Source organism: Felis catus, chromosome A2 (assembly GCF_018350175.1).
Source record: "Felis catus isolate Fca126 chromosome A2, F.catus_Fca126_mat1.0, whole genome shotgun sequence".
In the NCBI taxonomy this organism is placed as follows: domain Eukaryota; kingdom Metazoa; phylum Chordata; class Mammalia; order Carnivora; family Felidae; genus Felis; species Felis catus.
Genome location: NC_058369.1, coordinates 129,812,549 through 129,834,271, shown reverse-complemented (window position 1 = coordinate 129,834,271; position 21,723 = coordinate 129,812,549). Strand labels below are relative to the sequence as shown.

Below are 21,723 nucleotides of genomic sequence, written 5' to 3'. Positions count from 1 at the left end.
GCCAACAACAACAACCACAAATTAATATAAAAACTTGATTACATGCCAGCACTGCCCAAAGTACTTTACATATATTGTCATGGCCGTGTCCTGGGACAGCAAATCTAGAAACGGTTACCAGCCATCACTTTTGGTACAATAATAAAGTTGATGTTGATTGAGCGCCTGTTTTAAGCAGGCACCATTCTAAGCACGTGTTTTACAATATTAACTCATCTAATCCTAACAACACCTGATGAATAACAACTTTTTTTTTAATTGTGGAAACTGTATCACTACATAAGGTTTAAGTAACTTGCCCAAGGTGGCATGGCTAATAAGTGGAGAGACAGCATTCACACCTAGGTAGGCTAGCTCCAGAGTCTGTGTTCTGAAACCCTGCTCGTATTGCCTTTCCTGATAGGCTCCCTGATTTAAGAGCCTAGATCACAGCACCTATCTGGTTTTTCTTTCCAACTGCAGTTTTCCTTGCTGTTGTGTTCTCCTGTCTTCTCTTCTGTCACGCTGAACTAAACAGATGCTGTTCACAAATGAATCCTTCTCTTGGACCACCTTGATTCACTCAAGCTCTTCATTCCTTCTGTCAAACATCTGTCTGAGGTTATGACCCAGCATGCTCGCAGCTAAAAGGTTACGCTCTAGTAATGCTAGGTACTCTTGTTCCCACTAGCTAAAATGTACAGCCTAAAAAAATCAGTGTGGTTATTTCCAAACATGTTTCTGCCAGTTGTACCTGTTACTGTATACATTTACTTTAACTATTATGTGACTTGATGAAACACGAATAAGAAAATAAAAACAGTCGAATGTCTTGAAAGACTAACTTACAATGACTTTTCTTTTTTAAATAGCTGTCCCGTGTGGTGAGACAACTGGGAAAGCCTGGGGAAAAATTTGTAAAAGTCTCAAAGGATTCTTTATTCAGATTTTGTCACAAATTGTCTTAAAGTTTTCACTCTGAGGTAAAGAAAATAAAACTGGGAATTCTATACAGTGTAGTAAGAGTATGGTTTAGAAAGCCTTGTTGGAGCTTCAGCTTGTGGACTTCTACCCAAAAAGAATGACTTGTTCTCTCAAGAGATTGAATTAATTGAGCATTCTATGTTTCATAATACAATGATGTGATTTAGAAAAGAATGTATAATTTTTTGGTATAATTTCATGTCTTGCCTCCTTAAAAAATATTTATCTGACAAATATCAATATGGATTGTGTTGGATGAGAGGATTTCTAATGTCTCTGAAATGTGATACCATATTTACCATCACACCCACCCACTAGCCAAACCACAGAATTCAGTGTTCTTCCAGTATTTACATATGTGGCCCTTTATGACCTCTCATTTTCTGCATTTGAAAGTGCTTCTCTTTTGTCTGATATGCCTTTTCCTACCCTTCTTTTTGCAAATTGATTCATCTGTTAGTTTTAGATATCACCTAATCTGCAGTTTCTTTCCAGACCTTTCAAGACTGGCTGTGTATTCCTCTAAATGTCTGTTAGAAACAACTACCCCCCCCCCCCCCAAAAAAAAAAAAAAGAAAAAGAAACAACTACCCACAAAAAACATATATTGTAATTAAAAATATGGAGGAAATGAATGTATTCAGCCTTTTTACTTTTTTTTCTCTTATGGGGAAGACATGACAGGATAGTTTTATAAAAATATTAAGATATATAAATATAAGGATAAGTAATAAACTTGTCTAATCCTAGTATCCTATCCAAGATAAATCTACAGGGCAATCACAGACTTGATCATGACTTAATGATTAATGATATTATGGTGCTGAGGATAGAACCCATATGACAAAGGAATCATGCAAAATTTTGACTTGAGAATAAACAGCTCCAAAAACTTTTTAAAGTATTTTTAAGTATTGTGGTCAGTCTGAATATTTGTAAAAGGGAAAGCTGTTAGTAATAGATACACAACTGTAAAGCAGGTTATGAAATATGATACCTAACTAGCAGTAAACAGCAAAATGGGGTTTAGGTAGATGTAGTGGTTTCCATGGTAAGCCTATTTCATCTAATCAAAGTGATATTTTGTAATCATGAAGAGGATATAATTATAAGCATTTATTATCTAAGTGGGATGATTTTTGATAAGGGTGAAAAAGGATTGCTTTTATTAGAATGGGGTAGAAATCTAATCAGAAGGTATAAAGATTGTGTTAATTATGTGGTTCTGGTACTTATGAGGGAACATACGCTTCTCTTGGACTCACTTTCACTGGTAAATAGCCATTTAACCTAAGATGTGCTAGAGTTGTAAACCTGAAGTGCTTCAATGTTGGGCTTTCCTGGTGATATGTCTGTCTAGCAAGCCCCCAAAACAAGGGGGTGAGGTGAATGCTCTTAGGTCTCAAAAAGAATGGTCACCCCAAAAGGAAGTGGTTACACACCATGTACACTGAAATATTGTCCCTGTAATCAGTAGGATCTTGGTATGTGTAGAAAGTAAGGGCTCCATTATGGATGAGATTAGTAGAATTGAATGTATCTGGAAGAATGGTTCTCACTGGCAGCTGAACATTCAGCTGTGTCCATTTTGCCCTGGGCAAGTCCTGTTAAGATAATTGTGTGTGAACTTGTCACTTTTTATTAACAACTTTCAACTGTCTCCCATTGCCTACAGAAATAGAGTGTATACTTCTTAGATTGATATTTAAGTTTCTCTACCATCAGTCCATCCCCAAATGTAACATACATTTGCTAGCTTCTTCTAAACTGCATTCTAGCCAAACCAAAGAATACAGGGATTTTATAACATGGATGCTTGATACACTTTATCATCTATGTACTTTTTGTCGCATTTTGTAGTGCTCATGCCCATACTTGTATTTTTCTAATTTCCCAGATCAAGTTCAGGTCAGCTAGAATTAATCTTTTTCTTAAAGGAGGATGGAATAGTCATTAAGTGCGCAGGCTTTTGTGTATCTGGGTTCAAATCCTTTATTATTTTTTTTGTTTGACAAAGCCTAAATTACTGTCATTTACTATACTACTTGGTCCATAATAAGTACTCAGTAGATAGTTCTTTATTATCATCATCATTATATCTCGCATTCAGCATTTATTGTGTTCTGCTTTGCGTTGTAATTTCTATGTATATCATCTTTTGCACTATATTATAAGGTTCTTGAGGTCAGAGGCTTTGCCATACTTAACTTTTTAATCTTCCTAGGCACACTTCGATCAAATTAGTCTATAAAGTCCACAAAATGAATCCATTCAGATAGTGCTGGTGCCAGTGATCTAATTCTATATTGTATATATTTTGAGTTATTTTTGTTTATGACCATAAATTAATTTCATTTCTATAAACTATTCTTTAAACTATTCTTTAAACCATTTCTGTAAACTATTTACTCTTTTTACTATCTGGTATGATCCTGAGGGAATTTCCTATCTAAAAATCTAAGACAAAATGATCTTTATTTATCAAGATGGCAACTGATAGCCTTCTTAAAGTATCTTATACTCAATACCTATACTTATGTTTGATTCAAATTCTGTAGACATTTGATTTGTAAATGAAGTTTCCATCGATGTGGGTAAAATGCCCATAAGGAAGACTATAAAGAGAAGCCTTGAAATTTGGTATTTACCATTTTGATTTTTAAAGGTCAATGAACACAAACTAAGTCAATCACTGTTGACAAACTAACCTCTCCAGGTCTCCAATTTCTTATCTGTAAAATAACTGTGTTGTCTGAAGGTATCAAATCCTTTTCAATTTAAGGTACTATATGATGCTATTGTTAAAAATGTGAAAAAGAGTAACCTTGATTTTTTATAGTGTTATAAAGAGGACTATTATCAGAATTCACACTCACCTATTTAGTCAATATATATTTATTGAGCACCTATTGAGAATACAGACAGGTACCGTTTTAGGAATTAGGAAGCCAGGGTTGAACAAGACATTTAAAGTCTCTGCCTTCATGGAATTTACAGTAAAGTCCAGAAGATAGACAAAAATCAAGTAAGCCATAAGACCGATTATAAAGCCAGGAACAGACAGTGCTATGAAGAAAAGTGTGCTAAAGAGTAAAGGGTGACAAGAGGAGCTATTTTGGACAGAATGTTTAAACGGGGACACAGAATGCAAAGATCATTCCATTCTGTGCAGAGAATAGCAAGTGCAGAAAAGGTCCAAAGTCCAGAGGACTCTTGGTGTGTTGGAGGAACATTGAAGAGGCTAGTGTGGATGAGGTAGAATGAGCAAGAGGGGTTGAGACTGAAGGTGTAGTGAGCAAACAGATCGTGTAAAAACAGTGATTCCTGGAGGCAGGGAGGTTTTGTCCTCCCAGCCCCACCCTGGAGATATTTAGCAATGCTTGGTGACATTTTTGGCTGTCAAAACTGTGAAGGGGATGCTATTGCCATCTAGCGAGTGGGAGCCCAGGATGCTACTAAACATCCTAAATTACAGAGGACAGCTACTCATGACTAAGAATTTTCTGACTTAACCCATCTAGAGTGCCACGACTGGGAATTCTTGGATGTAATGGCTTGGAGGTCACAATGAACAATTGGGATTTTATTCTGTGTGATGGGAAGCCATTGGAAACTTTTCAACAGGGCAGGAGTATGACCGGATTGGACTTGTGTGGAGAATGATTAAAAAAAGTAGAAAATAGAGACATAAAAACCAGTGAGAAGGTGACTGCAGGAGTCCCGGAAGGAGAGGCTAGTGGCTTGGACCAGTATGGTAGTTAAGGAAGAAGGAAGTTGTTGTTGGACTTCAAGTATAAAGAAAAGTGAACCCTATTTTTTTTTCTTTTTAGCTATGAATTTTACCTCTGGTTTTAAGTTTCATACAGTGATTTATATTATTTAAAAATTTACTTTAAAAGGGCAGCAATTTATCTGCACAGCAGAATATCAAGAAGATGTGACTATGGAGGACTGACTCTTCAATTTATATGATGCAACAAAAGAGAAATTGTATCTTTTCAAGATTCACTTTATCCACCTGAATCCATTTTCTTAAAAGCCAGACATTCACCATCCAAACTCAGTGGATATAGAGAGCTATTTTATGCTGTTTAATATTATTCTGGGTTACGTTAGAAGTTTAATAAACCTCATTAAAAGTGATTTCCTGTTCTTCTGATCTGAATCGCACATTCTCTGAATACTGTTTTCCATAATGGAAAAAACAGGCTTACAGTCAAGAACATATTTCTTGGAAGTTGAGAGGATTGCTCTTTGCTCTTTGAGGCTTAGGTCGTTGATAGCAAATATTCAAAAGTAAGTATGAAACAAAATACCCGAGAAGCTTTACATAAACTTTATATTCACAACAAAACAACTTGGCGTGCAGGCATTCTGACCCATAGCCTCTCATGCTTTGTAGCCCCTAGTATTCGTTGGTCAGGACTGTGCCACCACATCATAGTTCAATGTATGGAGAAAGAAAAACATGTCTGACTTTCAAGCAATTCACTCACATGTTTACATGGTACTCTGGTATTCTAGATATTATGGGTTTATAATACAGATTCATGTAGGCTGAAGCAAGTAGGGCTTGAATTACCAAGTCCTCCTTTTTGGTACTTTCTAAAACCTATTTTATTCATATTTATATTTTATGAAGAGTAATCTGTAGCTGTCAAATGTGTAATCTAGTATGGTGACTTTAAAGAAATTATTAGATTCTCTGTCTATAATACTATTTGTTTGAATGAAACTGTTAAATAAAGATGTATTAAGGAATATTCAGTTGGGAGAAATGATTGATGGTTAAATGAATCCCTGCTGACATTAATTAGGTAGCTCTACTATTTTGCAATATTGGTCATGTAAAAAGAAAGATCTCAATTCAAATTTAACCAAATTCCAATTGCTTCTTGTGATGTAGTTATATTTGGAAATGTTATTGGTGGGTAATTAAAACTTAAAAAATAGTGATTTAAAAATTAATTACTAGTAATAAATTACTAGAGATTTAAAAATTAATTGCTAGTAATTTAAAAATTGATTACTAGTAATTAATCCAAAGGCTCATTAATTTTGTTTGTAGGAAATAAAGAAAATAGTATATATTCTTCTTAATGTTAAAAAGAATATTTAGAGTGAATGGAAGGGAAATTGTTCATATTTCCTCCAATATTTAAGCATAATTGGACCTTACATTAAAAAGCACTGAAATGTGTTTCTTCCCCCCTGTACAACAAGCATGTGGGAAAAACCTACTGAAGTAAATGACGAATAATACAGATACCCAGGAAATTACTTTGAGAGAGGACTTTGTGAGTAAGTGCAACAATACCATTTATAATAAACACTGATTTGTTTTGGAAAACAAAATTGTGCATTATAAGCCCATCGTTTTATGTAAATTGTGCTTAAGTCGGTTAAGCCTTTGACTCTTGATTTGGCTCAGGTCGTGATCTCATGTGAGATCAAGCCCCATGAGACTCTCTGCACTGATAGTGCGGAGCCTGCTTGGGATTTTCTCTTTTCCTCTGTGTCTGCCCCTCCCCTGCTCGTGTGCACTCTCTCTCTCTCTCAAAATAAATAAATAAGCATTAAAAAAAAATCCAGTTTAACAATAGGTAAATTGACTATGGTGTTTAAACCTTTGACATTTCATGTTTTTATCATGTTAGGAAAACCAACTTTATACAAGTTAGATACCTTCTTTACTACTTGGAGTTATCTTTTGTATATTCAGATAGCTTATACGTTTATAATTATGATATAACTCAATAATATATTTACCTACTTAAATACTCTTCACTTAATATGATCTAGTATAAATTAATATTGGATATATTATAATAGCATTTAGAGTATGAGAAAAATAAGAAGAATTAAGGAAAATAAGAGAAAAATTAATGATATCTTTAGAATGAAATGACTTAAATATGTTTATTTTTTGTATACTATTATTATAATACAAAAAAGTCTTCATTATAAAATCTTTATCATAGCATTTATGATGCTATATATTGAGGAAATAATGCTCTATAAGAGAATGGAATTTGAGTTCCATACTGCCGTCTTTACCTGTTACCTTTTACCTATTCCTTCTTTATATCTTGCAAATATGCCTTTCCTGCCTATTCCAGACTAAAATAATACCATCCTTTGAACGCCTATGAAGTTAGCAACATTTGAACTTTGTTCATTTATTAATTCCTCTTTCATCAGTTATATTCTTGCAGATGCTTCCAAAGTGTTAAATTTACTCTATGGTAGATTGTCATATGTATTTCACAGACTTTATCTGCTTATGAATCACAGTATAAGTTATAAACTTGGTAGTAGAGACAAGATCTTATTCTTTTCTGTGCCCTCACCCACCCTATTTATACTGTTTCACATAGTAGTCATTCGACATGTGTTTATAACAGGAATGAAAAAGCAGAGTCATGTTTCTCATAGGGTTCATAAACTTATCCTCATAAACTAACCATTACTCACAAGGTAACACAGGATAAATTGCCACCTCATTGCCAGATTGATCCGCACAGCCTAAATATGTATTATATACATGGCCTAATCTAGCAGGGATGGAATCTAGTGCTTGATAAATGTTGATATCTTTCTCAAATTTTCACTGACAATTACACTAATTTTTATGGGCAGCCATAGATATTGTAAATAATTATGTTTAACAGGAGAAAGCATACTATATATTAAGGAAATTGTCACATCTACGCTCTTATAATCCAAATTTATTTTTCTTAAAAGTACATCAGGAATTTCATTAAAAAAATTCTTAGGTATACTAAGAGCATTCATATTAAATTTATAAAATTAATTCTGCAACTTTATTGCGAGAATGTATCAACCTAAGTTCTGGTTTAAATGAACTAAATAGATTTGCTCTGATCACCTAGCAACAATCTACAATCTATTTAGAGAATGACATTTCATTTTTCTCCAGTGAAAAGATGTTAAGACCTATTCTTTGAATTTCAAGTAGTTATGATCCATGGTGCAATGGAAAGGAAATTATAGAATCTGGTTATACAGTCTTTGCCCTGCCATTAACTAACTAGGTGACTTCACCTAAATGCTTTTTGTCTCTATTTTATGTATCCAAAAAGGAGTTTTATTAGATCACTGCTGGTGTCTTTCCAACTGTGATCTTAAGAAATGTCCTCACTTACAGGTAGCTCTAGGTGATTCAACTTCCTAGAAATATTATCACCTAATTTGCTTAAATTCACCCTCTATTAATTGCATACATTTCTCTTTTTTTCTTAAATTACATACAATTCTAATTCAATACAAACTCCAAGGAAAAGAGTATTGAGTCTCCATACCTCAGCATTTTTATACAAAGCAAATGTAACAATTGGTAGCATTTAAAGTTAGAAAAGAGAATGGTTATATTGAACAGTAGAAAAGTTTATCATGTTGTTATAGCAGAGATCTTTGGACTTTTTAGAATATTGACCCTGACCATAGATTTTAATAAACAAAATCTAACTTTATTTATTAAAGAGTTTTAGGCTTACTACCCTGCTTCAAATATTTCCATAGGATAAAATAAAATCAGTGGTTTCATGATCAGGTCCTGTAGACACTTCATTCTCATTTCAGAGACCTGATCTCATTTGGGTACTAATATAGCTATTATTTATCTGATTCATCATTTTATTATTTATCAAATTATCTTTATCCTTTTGTTTTATGTGTCTCTCTTATGAGCAGCATGTAGCTAGAATTTTTACACAGTTGGACAATCATTTTTTTTCTAATTAGCTTTATTAATTCATCTACTTTAATTATGATTACTGGTGTACTTAAATACTGTCTTATTTGTGCTTTCTATTGATCCTGCTTTTTCTACTTGCTTTTAAATTTATTGAATTTTTTGCATTAATGGAGGTGTTTTAATTCTATTTTCTGTCTACTTATTAGGGAGTTATAGACTATATTTCCATTACAATTACTAAAATGATTTAAATGCATGCTGAACAAAGTCCAAAGATAATAAATTCTTCACTAGAAAAATTTAAAATCCTTAGAAAATTTTATTTTAAATCAATTTCTTCCTTTTCTGCATGTTATTTGTATAAGTTGTGACATGGTAGACAGAGTGAGAGAGTAGGAATGGGGAGTGGAGGAAGGAGAGAGAGATCAGACAAGCTCTCTCTGCTCTCTTCTTATAAGGGCACTAATCTTTCATGAGGGCCCTACCCTTTTGCCCTCATCTAAACCTGATTATCACCCAAAGGTCCCAGCTCCATCTGGGAGATAGGGCTCCAGCATAAGAATTCTGAGTGTACATAACTTATCCAAAGCACAAGGTGATTCAAGTAAGAAAAGAATAGTCTTTTTTTAAAATATGGTGCAAGAAAATTTGGATATCCCAAAGAAAGAAAGAAAGAAAGAAAGAAAGAAAGAAAGAAAGAAAGAAAGAGAACTTCAGCTTCCTTTTGTATTATATTAAAAAGAAAAAAAGTCCTAAAACTAGAAAAGTGGAAAAAAATAGAAGAAAAGATTTGTGGCTTTGATTAGGCAAAGATTTCTTATGGCATAAAAAGCATGCATTATAAAAGAAAAAAATTGCTAAACAGACTCATTAAAATTAAAAATGGCTGTTCTTTGAAGAAAACTTAAGAAAAAAATTTTTTTTCAACGTTTATTTATTTTTGGGACAGAGAGAGACAGAGCATGAACGGGGGAGGGGCAGAGAGAGAGGGAGACACAGAATCGGAAACAGGCTCCAGGCTCTGAGCCATCAGCCCAGAGCCCGACGCGGGGCTCGAACTCACGGAGTGCGAGATCGTGACCTGGCTGAAGTCAGAGGCTTAACCGACTGCGCCACCCAGGCGCCCCAAGAAAATTTTTAAAAAAGGAAACATGCCACAGGTCAGGAGAAATTATTTGCAAAAACATATATCTGATAAGTTATATCCAGACTATATAAAAAAGTTATACAACTCAATAATAAAAAGACAAACCACTGAATTTCATTTTTAAAACTGTAAATCATTCACCGAAGAAAGTAAATGACAAATACATATTCAGAAACATTAGTAATTAGGGAAAAACATAGCCCTAAAATGGCTAAAGTTGAAAGAGTGATAATTATCCAGTGTTGGTGAGGTGTGGAATACCTGAACTTACCCAAGACTTCAGTTACCATATGACGCAACCATTTCACTAACAGATATATACCCAAGCGAAATGAAAACATACATCCACACAAATACATATACTGAAATGTTCATAGTTGCTTCATTGATAAGAGTCCCAAATTGGAAACAACCCAAGTGTCCATAAACTATTGCTTGATAAACCAACAGTTTATTTAGATCATGAATTAATCTAAAATACATTAGATTAATTTAAGCAAACCAAAAATAAAAGAATACATGTTGGATAATTTCATATGTAGAAAAGTCTAGGAAGGCAAAACTGTAGTAATAGAGAGCATCTCAGTCCTCAGTCCAAGTACCTGGAGCCAAGAATGGGAGTCAGGCAGATCTGCCTGCTGAGGGGCCTGAGGAAACTTTATTGGATAATTCAAGTGTTTTAGATCTTGATCTAGTGATTATAGGACTATATAGATTGCTAAAACTCATTGAATTGCATACTTGAAATGTTTGTGTTATATTTCATGTAAATTATACCCTAATATGGGAACTCTGCTGTTTAATGGTTAATCCTTTGAAGATAATCTTTTTTTCCCCTGGAAGCTTCTCAGAAATTTGTCGTTGGGGGGAAGAGGGTCTTTAGGGTTCTACCAATTCATTATGTTATAGCGAGGTGTGGTTTCTTTGTACTTGTCCTGCTGTTGGTTCACTTTGCAGAATCTGTGAATTTATGCTTTCATCAATTATGAAAAGTTCTCTACTACTGTCTCTTCAAATATTGTTTTTCCTTGTTTTCTTTTATTCTCTTCCTTTGGACCTTTGATTACACTTACATTACATATTCTAGTAATGTCCTCCATGTCTCTTAACATCTCTTACATTTTCTTATATTTCTTTACCTCTCATTTCTAAATTCTAAGTAACTTTTTTAGATATATATTCCAGTTCATTACTTCTTTCTTTAGCTTTCAGTAATCTGCTTTTCTGTCCACATATTTAATCATCTACAGTTGACCTTTGAACAACATGGATTTGACCTGGGTGGGTCCTCTTATATGTAGATTTGTTTTGATAAACATATAATACTACTATAAATGTATTTTCTCTTCATTATGATTTTCTTAATAACATTTTCTTTTCTCTACTTACTCTTGTAGAAATTCAGTATAGAATACATATAACATACAAAATACATGTATGTTGTGAGTTGACTGCTTATGTTACCAGTAAGGTTTCTGGACAACAGTAGACTATTAATAGTTAAGTTTTAGGGGAGTCAAAAGTTTTATGAGGATTTTCTACTGCACTGGGGGTCAGTGCCCAACCTCCACATTGTTCAAGGGCCACTGCATTTTAAAATTTAGAAATGTTAGGGGAGCCTGGGTGGCTCAGTCAGTTAATCAACTGACTTCAGCTCAGGTCATGATCTCATGGTTCATGAGTCCGAGCCCCACGTCAGGCTCTGTGCAGACAGCTCAGAAACTGGAGCCTGTGTCTCTCTCTCTCTCTCTCTGCCGCTCCCCCACTCACACTTTGTCTCTCTCTCAAAAATAAATAAATGTCAAAAAAATATTTAAATAAATAGAAGTGCTATTTGATTCTTTTTCAAAGGTCCTTCAAAATAGGGTAGTGTTTCTTGCTCATTTTTTAAAATTCCCTTTTTAATTTTTAAAAATATTTAAATATGTATAATTTATATTTTATGTTTGATAAATCCAGTATTTTAAGTCCCTGGTGGTCTAATTCTGCTGTTTGTTGTTTGTCTTGATTCATTAATACTGGCTATTTCCTGGTGAGTTGTGTTCTTTTGAATTATGAGCTCTTACTGGCTGGGACTTATCTATAGCAAACTCTGAAATGAAGGATTATTCTTGAATAATCTTAAATTTTCTTCTGCCAGATTCCTAATAATTCAAAGTTAATTCTTAACTTTGTTAGACCATACAAGCAGTATGAATTTGAACTCCTATCTTATCTGAGAGCAGGACAAGGATTCTCAAGGGAGAATTATTGTCTCTTCTAGATGCCAACCCTAGATAGACAATTGTCCTTGTTTTCCTTTCCTGATTACCATCAAGACCTTTTTTTCCCCCCTAGTCCAGTCTATCAGTGATGATGATGATGATAGAAGGGATCTGGTTCCAATTCCTGATCTGGCTGATTCCTGAGCCGGTGACACCTACTCCCTTCAGGACAATAAAAATCCAGGTGTCTAGGATCCAGAGAGTAGTATAGACACTCAGGGCATCACTGCTTTGGACAATGAGGATAATCAGTATAATCATTTGAAAAATATAGAAATAAAAATACTTTGGGGCGCCTGGGTGGCTCAGTTGGTAAAGCATCTGACTTCGGCTCTGGTCATGATCTCATGGCTTGTGAGTTTGAGCCCCGCATTGGGCTCTGTGCTGACAGCTCAGAGCTTGGAGCCTGCTTCTGATTCTGTGTCCCTCTCTTGCTCTGCCCTTCCCCCACTAGTGCTCTGTCTCTCTAAGAATAAATGAAGCATTAAAAAAATTTTAAAAAGAAATAAAAATACTTTAATAAATCATGAATTATTACTATTAATTACCTAAGTTAAGAATGTGTCTTCGTGCATGTGTGTATTTGGGAAATATTTTAAATATGAATTTGTTTCCTACTTGTATTAAGGATTATGTTGATAATTTTGTATTCAACTGATGACACTCAGAAGACTGAGATTTTTTTAAAAAATGTTTTCAAGGTCAAATCAAATTGGAGGCAATCATTCTTCATTCCATTTATAAGACCTAGGTAACTTGTCTTGGTAAAGCTAGTACTAAAAATGCCTCTTTGTAGACAGGTAGTTAAAATACCATACAGAACTCATTTTTGACTGTCAAACCAAAATTATTTGCAACCCATAGATACATACAACCTTGTATGCTGACACCTCACTTAACTGTTAAATCACCTAAAAGATTATCTTGTCTTTCTTTTATGTGAATTCAGAAGCACAAAGCTATTTAAAATTCCTTCTCCAGAGGAATTCTATTAGGAGTATTATATTTCTTTGGCAGTCCTAAAAGGAACCAGCTCGATATTTTAACATCATATTTTTTAAAGATACTTTGGGTTATTTTTTAAAAAGTTAGATTGAAACCTGAGAAATATGCACTATGTAAATGGAGTGAATTTTATCAGAGTGCTACAGTTCAAAGTGTTCTTTCACACCTGTCTGGTATTGAGGTAAACCACTCATATTAGCACTGTGACATTCAAAAATGCAAGTGATTAGTTGGTGAAAAAACACAAATAGAGTGTTTTTTCACCTACTACTCTCTGCATATTTAAATATGCACAAACAGATAGATTATGTTTTCACATATAAATTTTAGAGTATCCCAGAAGGGTATACGAATAAAAAGGAAAAAGAAAAGATTTATCGTACCATAAAAAATAGTCTATAGTCACAGTGAAACTGTGGGGAAAAGAAATTATTGAAGCGCAGCTCAGGTAATTTTAAGAGACTGATGCTAATAGATAGTGGAGGCTGAACACATTCTGAATTTTGAAAAGAAAGAAAATAGTGGACAAAGGAAGACAATAGCAATAATAACTACCACTTATTGGGTTCCCACTGTATATCAGAAGTATACTGAGTGCTTAAAAAAGTCTCAAATATAAGAGAGTCCATTTATCAAGTGTTTAATACATTCCACTTTATTCATAGAACAACTTTTTGAGTTAGGTACCATTATTTGGTCCATTCTCCAAATGAGAAAACTGACAAGTTGTATCAACTTGCCCAAGGTCACATGAAGTTGAAAGAGTTAAGCCAGATATAAAAGCCAAAATAGGCTGATTGCAGAAACTATGCTCTACAGTAACCTCTCCATTATAGTCTCATTTAACTACTGACCTTCCTCTCAACCCAGTTAGAGTATGTCTTATTCCTCCTGTTTTAAAGATAGGCAGATGGAGGTAGAAATTTAGTAACTTGCACAAGATTGCTTATGAGTTATGGTAGCGAGATTGAAACTGGTTTAGTCTGGTTCCAGACTCTGAACTTTCCATTCTGTTATTCTGCTTTTGTGGCAGTATTCTTCATTCTTCAGTTATTCATTTGATAATTTATTCAACAAATAATTGTTGAGTGTTTTGTACAATGCTTTCTTCTGGGCTCTAGCAATACAAAGAAAGTGAACAGTGCAACGTGCTAAAGTTTACATTCTAGGTGGGGGAAGATAGCCAATAAACAAAGAAACCAGCAAGTGAATGTCAAGTGTTAGTAGCTGCATTGGAAGAGGCTAGAAAATGATGGAAGATGGATGTATTTACATATTTTAGATAAGATGGTCAATGCAAAGAAATTGTGACTGTCACTGGTAATTTTATGATACTGTCACTTTCTATCACAAGTGTCTTGACTCCTCAGTTCATAGGATACTGAAATTCAATCTGACTTTTTTTTATATCATTCTTCTGGTTTCCAGAAGACTCTGCTTGTTAACATCTACCATTTCATTGCAGAAATGATTTTATGCTGGTTTTATTTCATAATTCTGCTTGAAGAGACAAAATGGGCAATTGTTTTCTTTCTAACTATTCTAAATAGCCAGCTTAATAAGGTGAACAAATGTTTGGACTTATTAGGAGAGTCTGCCTTGCCAACAATTAAGTAAAAGGGTCTTCTCCCGTCATTAACACTTGATGTGGGATATTAGTTCTTAGAGGCATTCTCATGATAAAAGCAGTATTGATGTCAAGAACTAATTGACAGATTTTAATTGAAGAACACTTATATTACAGAGTATATGATGGTGAGATGTTTTCAACTTGTTTTTGCTTTTCTTTTAAAAAGCTGAAACTCTTCTTCCTAGTAGTAATTAAAAATAAACGACAGTCATTAACTTACTGTGGGCTTCTAATGGCTACAACAATGCTTCCTTGCATGAATGATTTACTGAGCTCAAGCAAAGTAATTCAACACTGAAGTTATCTTGAAAATTAAAAACCATTCTAGATAATGAATAGTTTCGATTTCTATAGCACCAATTTATGTGTAGTCTTCCTTTTATATGTATTCTTCTGCACATATACAACTTGCTAACTAACAGAAATGGTCTGAAAGGGACTCTACCTTAAAGAATAGCTCACAAAGCTCAGTTTTTGTGCTTAACTGTATAGACTTGGGGGTGATGTTTACTCATTCATTCATTGAACCAACATTTATTGAGAAGCTTCTTTAGGTTAGGCATTTCCCAAAATGTTTGTGGAGTAAAAGAAGAAAAAAAAAGGACAAACTTTTCCCCCAAAAGAATTTATTATTATAGAATTGGGTAATATTTTATTCTAATCTCATTCCTTTTATTAAATTGGTTGTATCATAATTTCTTTAACCATGTGTTGAGAATGTGAGGGTGATTTTGCTGCGATATTTCTCACTCCATTGTTCACCAAGGTTGATTCCACCCATCTGGCTAGGTGGATGTCCCCTTCCTCCCTCATCGCTCCCTGTGTGTCCCTCCTAAAGCTGCTCCCTCTGTCAAAGTGGATGACCTTCCCAGATAGAGTTCTTCTGTCAAGTGTATGGGAGTAGCTGCACTCCCCTGCTAAAACCTCCAAACAAGCTCCCCAGGTCCATTTGTAGAACAGAAGTTTGTCAAGCTTCTAAGATTCCAGACCCATCCAAATGAGGCACTGCATGTGGCACTCTACCTTTCTTTTAAAAAACAAAACAAACAAACAAAAAACTTGTGTTGAATACTCCTGATAAGTATTTGTTCACATTCTGATTATTTCTTTGGAATGGATTTCTGCCAGCATAATAACTTAAGTCAAAGGCATATACATTTTAACCTATTAACAAATTTGCTGAAAATAAGTCCCAAATTGTAAAATAGGAGAAAATGTTGTATCATTTTATATTGTCACCAATAGTGTATGAGAGAGCCTTTCCTTATTCCATTTCCTTGTCAGCCTTAAGAATATAGAATGTTCCACTAAATGTGTATCATTGATCATCAATCTTTAAACAGTCTTCAAAGTTGTTAAAAACTTTCTCATTTTAAAGAATAATTTATGAAATAAAATAATACTGATCAAAACAATTTTAGCTGATACCGATAGTTTCAATCTGACAAGATATCATCCAGGTTTTTGTTGTTGTCTCTTATATATGCTTATTTTTAGAGTATTAAGACATTATGAAAAATGCTGTCTGTTGGTTTGAGAAGTTTATTTGACTAAAGAAATAAAGATTACAGCTGATCAAGTTGAACATTGACATAAAAGCAAATGTCAGAAAATAAATAGATCTATATTTTGTTAGAGCTTATTTCATAAAAATATATCTAGGATATTGAGAATTAAATATAGTAGTAAAACTTTGTATTTGGTGCTAGTGCATTTTATTTAAGCACAAAATTCTTTCCTACCGAAAAGTGAAAAAAATTTTACTGTGCATTGGTTTACAAGGTCCTAACCATATGTTACTTAAAAATGAAGATATAGAGTAGCTTCATGGTTCACCTGTAATTATCTGTTGCATCTTTATAACAGCATTTTGCCCTCTGTTTCTTTGTATGCTCAACTATTTGATCTTTCTATTCTCATCTCAATGATTATATATGCTCTTTATTTCTAGAACTATGGGACACAAAAACCGGTATGTCAAAGTTCCCCGGGGTCACATCTGGGTTGAAGGTGATCATCATGGACACAGTTTTGACAGTAATTCTTTTGGGCCGGTAAGTCATTTGTCACATGATATAATTGGATGTCACATGTAGGAACAAAATTATGTCAGGTAGATTGCTCAGGTAATCCAAGCACGACTGATCATGAATTTCACAGTGGAGCAGTTTATATTTGGACAATTCCTTTTAAATATTATATAGATAATATAAGCCGTCAAGGTGTGTGTGTGTGTGTGTGTGTGTGTGTGTGTGCGCACGCGTGCGCGTTTCATAGTAAAGAAATTAGACCCTTCAGTAAAGTACCAAAGATAGTTTCAGTTGGCTGACTGATCCCAGTAGAAAGGTCTGTTTTTTTCTCCACAGAAATGCTCTTTGTCTTATGTTTTCAGTTAGTGCTTAACAGATAAAATGTGTAAAAGACCTATAAGCATCAATTTTCTAAATTGTTTGTTAAAAATGCAAGTATAATGGAAATCATATCGGTTAGCACCATTTTTTTTGCCCACATTTATTTTGTAGAAGAAATGCAGACATTCCTTATGCCATGTTTATAGTCTATGAAATATACGTCTAAACTGATATTTTGTAATTTTTTTTCATTTTGAATGCATATAGAAATTCTCTGAACTCCTGAAACCACTAAAGTGAAGAATATTTTAGTTAATAGAAACTAGACCTGATTTCTAGTACCTACGTCTACTTAAAAACTTGGATCTTTAGCCAATTAGATTCTCTTACCACTGGGCATATCTATACTTGTTATGTATGTATAAATTAATTTTGAGCACCTTCAGATATGTTTGCAAAGAACATTATCCACATTCTTTTGTGTAAAACTAAGTGTTGGACATCTCTGTAAAATAATCTCCATGACATATTATGAGAGATTACTATTATTGTCACTGGAGGAACAGTTACTTTGACTTACCTTTGGCCAAAAGTACAGTAAGAAGTGAAAGAAAACCTTATATGAGACCACTCCTATGTCTTTTTCGAGAGGAGGGGTTTCAGTGACGATAATAAAACCTTCTAAGGTCTTTTTTGCTTTTGAAGAGTAATTATTACAAAAATGCAATTTAATCTTCTTAGGGCATATCAAAGATGGAATGAACAGATTGGAAATGTGACCTACAGGTCACTTAATAGTGTCATAGAAGTGACTGTTATGAAGAAATTTAGTAGCAACTTGAAGGCAAAAAGAAATAATCTAAAAGCAGTTTTATTTCTCTCTCATCAATCAGTTTAAATCTATTTAGTGCATCATGTTGTTGGCCAAATCCACATTAAAATTTTGGTTAACTTTAGTTTGGGTTTTAACTCATTGGGATAGTGACTCTGAAATCAAGTGTTAAAATTATTGTGTTTTGTTATCAGATGTGGGGGATGTGGTGAATAATAAAGTACTAATATGTGAGATTGGTTTGTTTTTCCTTTATAAATAAATAAAGCTAGTGCAATATTGCTTATATAATTAATATAATCCTCAATCAGTTTATTCTACATGCATTCTTATTTTGGAAGGAAAAGATAGAGTTGATAGCCAGAATACAGAGAATTGCATGTAACCCTCGGTGGTTTTTTACGAGTAATAAGAATCAGAGGCCCCAAACCATTTTGAAATTTAGTGGTTGTTTTCTTCCCTTCTTAATTGTTATTAACAAACAAGCAGAGAGGCCCTTAGTCCATGGGGTAGGCTAAGCTATTAATGTCCATTCACTTAATTAGTTTTGTTTTTATTTGTCAAAATTAGGTGAAGAACCTTTATAGAAGGAAAACATTTGTGATATCACTTATAAAGCTAATTGTATTTGATGAGTTATAGTAAACATTTTTTTTTTTACTTTGACAATAAACTCTCCTGTTTTGTGTTCCAATAGCATTTATAATTAGGATGAATTATTAATATTGATGCCCCCAAGCACATTTTAAAAGGACAATAGGGGAAAAATGTAAAATAAAACCCTGCAATTCTTATTTAAGGCTAAACTGTGATATTGGAGTATAGAATTTTCTTACTGCATTTTTGATTAATGAATGCTTATTGGAATATTTTGGTAATTATTTTAAAGTTTTTATAATTCTAAAAAATAAAAAGTAAGGTTTTGTAATTCTAAAAAACTCAAATAATCTTGAATTTTAAAATTCATATACACTTGAAAATTACTATATTTTTCCAATAATTCTAAGTTCCATTTTTTGGCTTATCAATCAGCATACTTGGAGGTTGTATGTGTAAGGTCAGTAAGCTCCAGGTTTTATGGATGGTTGATTCATTTCTCTTCTTGGAACTAGGGATTGTACTTTTTCTTAATGTAAACAATCTATCTTTAGGCAGTCAGGATTGTTTCTAAGATGCTTATCTTGACTTGGTGAAAACTGATTGAAGCTTTTACCCTTCATTTGCCTTCCAAATAATTTCAGAAATGTATCCAAATCGTTTTACATACTTTAACTCTTTGAATAGTAATGACACTTTATAATAGACTCTCCCTTGCTTATTTTAAAATATGGCCTATTAGTGATCATAATGGAGCTGACTTTTTCTATATTCAAGTAGACTTTTGATTGAAATCTAAAGAAGAATAAGAAAGAATGTCTCATTCTGGTGTTTTTCTAGTTTGTTTTCTTATTTCTTCTTGCTATTTTAATTTGCTTTACTGATTTGTTTTATTGCCACTCTATGTAGGCTCAAGAGGGAATGAAATAGTTATGAGTAAAAGATGAATAATAGATTAGGAATTTAAAGATAGCAATATTGATATAGCAATAGAATACATACAGCAGAACAAGATCCAACAGCTGTACTTTTAAATTATAGAGAATGATTTATGGAAAGAAACTAGTAAACTCTCTTATGAACGTAGATGGTATGTTATAAAACAGAAAATTAGATAATTTTGGTTATGGACCTCATCAATCAGTTAACTTGTACTGGTCTACATTTCATCATGTATAAAGGGAAGAATTTTTTCTTCTCTGAATCTATCTTAAATAAATAAATAATAAAATGAGTACATATTTTATCAATGAGTGATAAAATCTATGTAATTGTACTCCTATGATATATATAATCAAAATATATATCATCAAAATTTTAATGAACATTCTCAGCAACCTAAAATAGGAGTATAATTAAATAAAGTATGATTCATTCAGAGGTTTAAATATTATGCAGTCATTAAAAATTATATTTGTGATATAACATGGCATTATGTTCATGATACTGTTTTAAGTAAAAAAATAAAGACTGGAATATACAATATCATGTTATCTCTAGTTGCTATGGTTATAGTTGATTCTTTTTCATACCTTTGTATTTCTTGTTATTTTAAAAAATTGGCAACAATTTTTATTATCTTCATAATTAGAAACAAAGCTAGTTCTTTAAAAATTAGGATAAAGGTGTTTAAATGACTTCTGAGTTTCATTTTGACTGTAAGTTCTATAAATATGTTTTACGGTTCTGTGGCCAGAGAGAAAAATGTCACAGATGTCATTCGTAGGAAATGTTTCAATTATGAAAAATATCTCGGTGGAATATTTTCATGGTAAACATCTTAAATATATCATTATAACACAATGATAGAAAATGTCCTGGGGAACCTGGGTGGCTGAGTTGATTAGGTGTCCAACTCTTGATACTGGTTCAGGTCAAGGCCTCATGGTTCCTGAGATCAAGTACCTGGTCTGGCTCTGTGCTGACAGAACAGAGCCTGCTTGAGATTCTCTCTCTCCCTCTCATCTGTCCATCTGCTGCTTACTCACACACACACTCTCTCTCTCTCACCCACTCAAAATAAGTAAATAAACATTTAAAAAAAAGAAAGAAAAAAGAAAATGTCCTATCTTCTCATAATATGGATTCACCAATGTATGACTATGCTTAGGTTTCTAGTGTAATAGCTTTTGTAATTTTTTTTAAAAATTATGATAATTATCTAGAAGTGTTTTTCAGTGTATGTTACTACTTTATCTTACTAGATTATATATTAAAGATATATGATTGCTGAGAACATTGATAACCTCTTATCTTACCAATTCTTTTGTTCTCTGAAATTAGTCTTTCCCTTTACCATCCCTACTTCCATGTAAATGACATTGAGACATTTTCTCCTGTAGCCATGGTGTTCTTTGCTAGCACTCAAAAGTAACTGATTATAATAAATACTGATGAATTTTCTGCTTGCCTCAAAATTAAAGTGCATTAAAAAGCAAGTTTTGTATTTGTATGTATGCATCCATTTTCAAATAATAAATTTTAGTTATTTCAGATTAGCAGACTTTTCATCAGTTAAAAATGTATATAGCATTTCATTCTTTCATTTATCATATTCATTTCAGTACTTAAATTTGAGATATTCTCATAGCTATTCATTCTTTGTGGTAAAAACACAAATAAGGATCTTTCCATGGCTTCCATTTAGCTCATATATTTTCTCTCTTTGAAGTTTTTCTTTTATTCTATCTAGCACTAAGTCATGAGCCACTGAAATCCTCTCACTGTTTGCTGTGTAGTGATTTGTTGTAAAGAATATATGTTATAATTCTAGGCACTTAGTGTCTAAATCAAGTAATTCATTTTTACTTCATTGATCAAAGAATATTAGAAAAAGAACTTTTGACTTAAACATTTCAGGGCAAAGATAACCTTTCCAAGAATGTATAAAAGTGTTTTGATTTTTAGGTATGTGATCATAGTGTCACCTTGTGAACAATTTGTGTGCAGGAAGCATGAAGCAGAACTGAACAATTTGAATATAGAAACTATGCATGATATACTGCCTTTATCTGAGAGTGGAAACTGCAAGGTATACTAAGTATGAATTCTTTTTAGTTCCAAGTCATTTGGAAAATAGCTAACCTAATCACTTATTTCATGGGTGCCTAATTAAATAAAATATTAGGCCCCTAGAATGTTTTCTTGAAGGAAATATACCTTGAAGGAAATCACAATTGTAGAATAAATGAGTAGTAGAAATATTACTTATTAATTA

General features: G+C 33.2%; 1 protein-coding gene across 7 annotated transcripts in view; it reads left to right on the top strand.

Moving 5' to 3' along the window:
- IMMP2L (inner mitochondrial membrane peptidase subunit 2) overlaps positions 1–21,723 on the top strand; it is an 888,431-nt gene that overhangs the window by 653,928 nt on the left and 212,780 nt on the right. For 6 of the 7 annotated variants that reach the window (XM_019825713.3, XM_023250510.2, XM_045053271.1 and 3 more), the window contains one exon: positions 16,678–16,780. The exons of the other annotated variant lie outside the window; for it this stretch is intronic. In XM_019825713.3, the coding sequence (XP_019681272.1) occupies positions 16,678–16,780 (103 nt within the window). The remainder of the gene's footprint in view (positions 1–16,677; positions 16,781–21,723) is intronic. 7 annotated transcript variants of the gene reach the window in all.